A 6,728-nucleotide genomic window follows, 5' to 3' on the forward strand; every position below is an offset into this window, starting at 1 on the left:
GGATTTCGCTCCTCCCTTGTACTTGATTGATGAATGAAAGTCACTAATTAGTAAGGGACTCCCCTCACTTGGTTGTCTAGGTCTTAATTGAAAGGAAAAACCAAAAACCCGCAGACACTCGGTCCTCCGTGGAATGAGTTTGACACCGCTGCACTAGAGCATCCAGAAACCTTTACTGAAATTAGTCAAACAGAAAACTCCTAAAGCAAATTTTCAAAATCAATAGAAAAAATGGAATCTGGATATTTAGGATTTAAGTAAATAAAGTAACTCCAAAGGCAAATAAAAATCCACCTAATCATATTTCCCATCCATACACATGGAACATACAGTGATATACTGTACACACTTACACACACACACACACACACACACACACCTACACACGTACTGTACACACAGACACACACACACACACACACACACACACACACACACACACACACCTACACACGTACTGTACACACACACACACCTACACACGTACTGTACACACATACATACTTTGTACCAGAGTTCACATTGCATTACAGTAAACATAAAACTGCTGTTCATTTTGAGGTTATTCTTACATTGAGGAACATTTTACAAGGTATTTCTATCAGCTTAAAAAATACTAACCAAAAGAACATCATCTCTTCATCTCTTGGCTTTGCCATAAATGGTTCCTCCGTGTCACTTCTGTAGTCTTTTTTTGCTCAATTCACCCTCGGTTTCAGTCTTTTTGGGGGAAATATATTGCTTTAAGAAATACATTTTGGTCTTCATCTGAGACTCTGAATACCAGCATTTCATATCACAATGTGTTTCTCAACCTCTCTTTCCATATCTTGCCCGTCCGTCTGTCTGTCTATCTGTTGGTTGGCTGATCGTTCAGTATGTTGTTCATTGAGTCTTTGCAGTCTCTAGAAAGATTTGTTGTGTCTGTAGAATGACTGATCTCTGACTGGATCATTATACCCCAACGGGAATCATCAGGATCCAGTTGATCCCTTTTCTCTTTTGCAAAATGTTAATTCATTCGTTCTTTAAAGGTCCTTCCTTTTGACCCCGTTCTCCCCCCCCCCCCAAAAAAATGGTAAGGATAATAACATGTCGTTTTTCCTGTGTATGAGTATACAGTACTTAATGTGTATGAGAGTGTGTGAGCATGTGTATGTGTGGATATGTGTGTGTGTATATGAGTGTAGGCATCTGTATGTGTACCGTTTACAGTATCTCAGTCCTTCCCAGGCTCGTCACACACCTCAGACACAGATCTCTATAGGCGTGGCCACCAGTATGTGTCCGGGGGGCTGGTCGCTGTTGCTGTCTCTGGGCATGCGGTCAAAGCTGTTGGTAGACGGCCCAGAGCTGGAAACAGACACAAAATGGTGTCCTCCACCCGACTGCATCATCCCTGCCTTCGTCCCCCCAGTCCCCCTCTCCACAGACACCGGAGGAGACAGAGTCTGCTGTTTCATCCTCTCCACCAGCATCTCCTCCTCCTCTTCTCCCGACAAGGACGACGTACTGCTCCCGTCCCCCTCCACCCTCACCCCTCCTCCTCCTCCTCTCTCCCTCTCTCTCTCTCCGCCCCCTCCTCCGTTCCCGTTGCTGTCTCCATCCAGCATCCAACTGTGGCTGAAGTAGCCAAACACCTCTTTGACGGAGCAGCGTCTGTCCTGCTCCACAGAGAGGAGCCTGCGGAACATGCGGAGGGCCTGCTCAGTGAAGCGGCGCCACTGCGAGGGCACGGTGCCCGTGCGCCGTCTCTGCCAGCGAGTGAACTCCTGGTAGAAGGAGTCGGAGGGCAGGGCCTTCTCCCAGGGGAAGTTACCGGTCAGCATGCAGAAGAGGAGGACGCCAAAGGCCCACACATCCGTGCTGTAGTCCACGCAGAAGCCCTCGTGGCGAGACGTGTCGCACAGCTCCGGAGCCGTGTAAGGGATGGTACCGCTCACCTGGGAGGAGAGGAATAAATAATATTTGTTAATTGATTAGGAAGATTTCATTCTTCATTTAAGTTGGCTCCCATGAGGTCTGGTCTCTTTTATGGCATACTTGGTGGGTTCTGCATCTCAAACTATTTCTCATACAGTTCACCACTTTTGTTTTTTTTAAATAAAGTTTGTTGTGATTTGACCTCTAGCCACTCACCCGTTTGACCGGTGAGCCAGCGCGGCGCGTCATGCCGAAGTCGGACAGTTTGACCTTGCGGCATTCGCGGTCAAAGATGAGGATGTTCTCAGGCTTGATGTCACGGTGCACCAACTTCTTACAGTGAAGGTAGTCCAGGGCAATGGAAACCTGGTGCACACAGCGCTTAGCAACCGTCTCCGGGAGACCCACCTGGATGGAGAGGGGCAGAGATTAGGAAACAAAATAAACCTCAAAGATGTCTGTAATGACAACCACTATAAACGTGCTATGAAGCATTCTTCAATGTGACATTAGCTATTATAAACTGTCATTGCACATTATTTAGAGCAGTAATGGTTAAAATAACCCTACATAGCCATTACAACAGAACATCCCAAATATGCATCCCTGTCTCTCTCTCGTACCTGTGGAGGGATGATGTCGAAGAGGTCCCCAGCCAGGGCATACTCCTGGGCAAACACGTAGTAATCGTCAGTCTCGAAGGCGATCCCAAACATGTTAATGATAAAGGGACAGGGGGAAAGGTAGAGAGAGATGCTGTACTCCCTCAGGAACGACTTCAGCTTGGTTGTCTTCTTCCTCAGGAACTTCAGGGCCATCTTGGTGCCTGAGGGGAAAACAACATGGGAGTGATTAATGATTATAGTGGTTGATCATGTAATTCTGCAGATAATCCTGCAGAGCTGGACCAGTGAATGATCCTGTTAAATGTGTGCATCCTCAAGATCAAGTCTAGTGTGTGTGTGTGTGTGTGTGTGTGTGTGTCCTCCTCACCTCTGATCTTGTGTATGACCAGGTCCACCTTGCCGTAAGTGCCCTTGCCAAGCTCCCTGATGACATCATAGTACTTGTTGACCTCTAACCTCTCCAGGTTCTGTGCTGCGATCAGCTGCAGCTCCTCCAGAATGTCCATGTTTCCACGGGAACCCAGCGGAGAAGAACTCATACTGAGGACCGGGTTAGGGGGTGGACCGGGGGATAGGGTTAGGGGACGGACAAGAACAGGGGACAGGTTTAGGGGACGGACTCACAGGCAGTACAGGAGTGGTGTAACTGGAGAGAAGAGCAGAGAAATAGAAACGGGCAGACATTTTGTTAGTGGAAAGGTAAAAGTCAACATACAGACATTTTGTTAGTGGAAAGGTAAAAGTCAACATACAGACATTTTGTTAGTGGAAAGGTTAAAGTAAACATACAGACATTTAACAACCAATACTAAAACATTTGAACTCTTCTTCGTGTCTCTAATGTGTGTCCAATGAATAAATATTGAACAAAAAAACTGAAAAGCTACAGAAGCAAACAAACACACACCAGCCTATCTCCAACCTACTGCAGTGTGATTATTCTCACAGAGGAAATTGTTATTTTCAAAACTACAGCATTTACGATCCAGAACACTCTGACCTATTCCTTCGACTATAGGTTCACACACATGCAGACACACACACTCACACACTCACACACACACATTGCATAACTCTGAATGCCATAAAAGAAGCAGGCTTTATGTTACCTCTGATCAATAATACTATGGAGCATTTAAACACTGATTGACACTTACATTCGGAAAGTATTCAGACCCCTTCCCTTTTCCCACATTTTGTTACATTACAGCCTTATTCTAAAATTGATTGAATTAATGTTTTTCCTCATCAATCTACACACAATACCCCATAATGACAAAGCGAAAACAGGTTTTTAGACATTTTAGCAAATGTATTAAAAATAAAAAACAGAAATACCTTATTTACATAAGTATTCAGACACTTTGCTATGAGACTCGAAATTTAGCTCAGGTGCATCCTGTTTCCATTGATCATCCTTGAGTTTCTACAACTTGATTCGAGTCCACCTGTGGTAAATTCAATTGATCCGACATGATTTGGAAAAGCACACACCTGTCTATATAAGGTCCCACAGTTGACAGTGCATGTCAGAGCACAAACCAAGCCAGTTTGAAGGAATTGTCCGTAGAGCTCCGAGACAGGATTGTGCCGAGGCACAGATCTGGGGAAGGGTACCAAAAAATGTCTGCAGCATTGAAGGTCCCCAAGAACACAGCGGGCTTCATCATTCTTAAATGGAAGAAGTTTGGAACCACCAAGACTCTTCCTAGAGCTGGCCGGCTGGCCAAACTGAGCAATCGGGGGAGAAGGGCCTTGGTCAGGGAGGTGACCAAGAACCCGATGGTCACTCTGACAGAGCTCCAGAGTCCCTCTGTGGAGATGGGAGAACCTTCCAGAAGGACAACCATCTCTGCAGCACTCCACCAATCAGGCCTTTATGGTAGAGTGGCTGGACGGAAGCCACTCCTCAGTAAAAGGCACATGACAGCCTGCTTGGAGTTTTTCAAAAGGCACTTAAAGGACTCTCAGACCATGAGAAACAAGATTCTCTGGTCTGATGAAACCAAGATTGAACTCTTTGGCCTGAATGCCAAACGTCACGTCTGGAGGAAACCTGGCACCATCCCTACAGTGAAAGATGGGGGTGGCAGCATCATGCTGTGGGGATGTTTTTCAGTGGCAGGGACTGAGAGACTCTTCAGGATCGAGGGAAAGATGACCAGAGCAAAGTACAGAGATGGCTGTTTAACAGGCCATCAGACTGTTAAACAGCCATCACTAGCACATTAGAGGCTACTGCCTATAGACATTGACACACATAGACTAGAAATCACTGGCCACTTTAAGAAATGGAACACTAGCCACTTTAATAATGTTTACATATCCTGCACTACTCATCCCATAGGTGGCAGCATCCTGCTGTAGGGATGTTTCTCAGCTGCAGGGACTGGTCTGGATCGAGGGAAAGATGAGTGGAGTGGAGTGCAAAGTACAGAGAGACCCTTGATGAAAACCTGCTCCAGAGTACTCAGGACCTCAGACTGGGGTGAAGGTTCACCTTCCAACAGGACAACGACCCTAAGCACACAGCCAAGACAACGCAGGAGAGGCTTCGGGACAAGTCTCTGAATGTCCTTGAGTGGCCCAGCCAGAGCCTGGACTTGAACCTGATCGAACATCTCTGGAGAGACCAGAAAATAGCTGTGCAGTGACGCTCCCCATCCAACCTGACAGAGCTTGAGAGGATCTGCAGAGAAGAATGGGAGAAACTCCCCAAATACAGGTGTGCCAAGCTTGTAGTGTCATACCCAAGAAGACTCGAGGCTGTAATCGCTGCCAAAGGTGCTTCAACAAAGTACTTAGTAAAGGGTCTGAATACTTATGTAAATGTGATTTAAAAAACAAACATTGTATACATTTGCTAAAATTTCTAAAAAACAGTTTTTGCTTTGTCATTATGGGGTATTGTGTGTAGATTGATGAGAAAAACAACAATTTAAGGAATTTTAGAATAAGGCTGTAACATAACAAAATGTGGAAAAAGTCAAGGGGTCTGAAAACTTTCCGAATGCACTGTATATATTCAAAAGTATGTGGACACCCCTTCAAATTAGTGGATTCGGCTATTTCAGCCACAGCCATTGCTGATAGGTGGATAAAATCGAGCACACAGCCATGCAATCTCCATTGACAAACATTGGCAGTAGAATGGCATTACTGAAGAGCTCAGTGACTTTCAACGTGGGACCGTCATAGGATGCCACCTTTCCAACGAGTCAGTTCGTCGAATGTCTGCCCTGCTAGAGCTGCCCCGGTCAACTGTAAGTGCTGTTATTATGAAGTGGAAACGTCTAGGAGCAACAATGGCTCAAGTGCGTAAAAATCGTCTGTCCTCGATTGCAACACTCACTACTGAGTTCCAAACTGCCTCTGGAAGCAATGTCAGCACATAACTGTTCATCCGGAACTTCATGAAATGGGTTTCAATGGCCGAGGAGCCACACACAAGCCTAAGATAACCATGCGCAATGCCAAGCATCGGCTGGAGTGGTGTAAAGCTCGCCGCCATTGGACAGTGGAAACGTGTTCTCTGAAGTGATGAATCACGCTTCACCATCTGGCAGTCCGACGGATGAATCTAGGTTTGGCGGATGCCAGGAGAACACTACCCGCCCCAATGCATAGTGCCTACTGTAAAGTTTGGTGGAGGACCAATAATGGTCTTGGGCTGTTTTTCATAGTTCGGGCTAGGCCCCTTAGTTCCAGTGAAGGGAAATCTTAACGCTACAGCATACAATGACTTTCTAGGCGATTCTGTGCTTCCAACTTTGTGGCAACAGTTTGGGGAAGGCCCTTTCCTGTTTCAGCATGACAATGAGCAATCGGGGGAGAAGCGAGGTCCATACAGAAAAGGTTTGTCGAGATCTGTGTGGAAGAACTTGACTGGCCTGCACAGAGCCCTGACCTCAACCCCATAGAACACCTTTGGGATGAATTGGAAGGCCGACTGCGAGCCAGGCCTAATCGCCCAACATCAGTGCCCAGACCTCACTAATGCTCTTGTGGCTGAATGGAAGCAAGTCCCCGCAGCAATGTTCCAACATCTAGTGGAAAGCCTTCCCAGAAGAGTGGAGGCTGTTATAGCAGCAAACGGGGGACCAACTCCATATTAATGGCCGTGATTTTTGAATGAGATGTTTGATGAGCAGGTGTCCACATACTTTTGGTCATGTAGTG

General features: G+C 46.2%; 1 protein-coding gene across 2 annotated transcripts in view; it reads right to left on the reverse strand.

The window, feature by feature from the left end:
* Positions 1–429: 429 nt before the first annotated feature.
* LOC121575382 (serine/threonine-protein kinase SBK1-like) overlaps positions 430–6,728 on the reverse strand; it is a 19,532-nt gene continuing 13,233 nt past the window's right edge. Inside the window, exons 2-5 of one of the 2 annotated variants that reach the window (XM_045224942.1) lie at positions 2,917–3,089; positions 2,547–2,749; positions 2,140–2,331; positions 430–1,943 (exon numbers count right to left, since the gene is read on the reverse strand). In XM_045224942.1, the coding sequence (XP_045080877.1) occupies positions 1,248–1,943; positions 2,140–2,331; positions 2,547–2,749; positions 2,917–3,088 (1,263 nt within the window). In that variant the 5' untranslated portion in view covers position 3,089 and the 3' untranslated portion in view covers positions 430–1,247. Of the gene's footprint in view, positions 1,944–2,139; positions 2,332–2,546; positions 2,750–2,916; positions 3,196–6,728 lie in introns of both variants that reach the window. The other variant, XM_045224934.1, reaches the window with a different exon arrangement.

Source organism: Coregonus clupeaformis, chromosome 1 (genome assembly GCF_020615455.1).
Source record: "Coregonus clupeaformis isolate EN_2021a chromosome 1, ASM2061545v1, whole genome shotgun sequence".
In the NCBI taxonomy this organism is placed as follows: domain Eukaryota; kingdom Metazoa; phylum Chordata; class Actinopteri; order Salmoniformes; family Salmonidae; genus Coregonus; species Coregonus clupeaformis.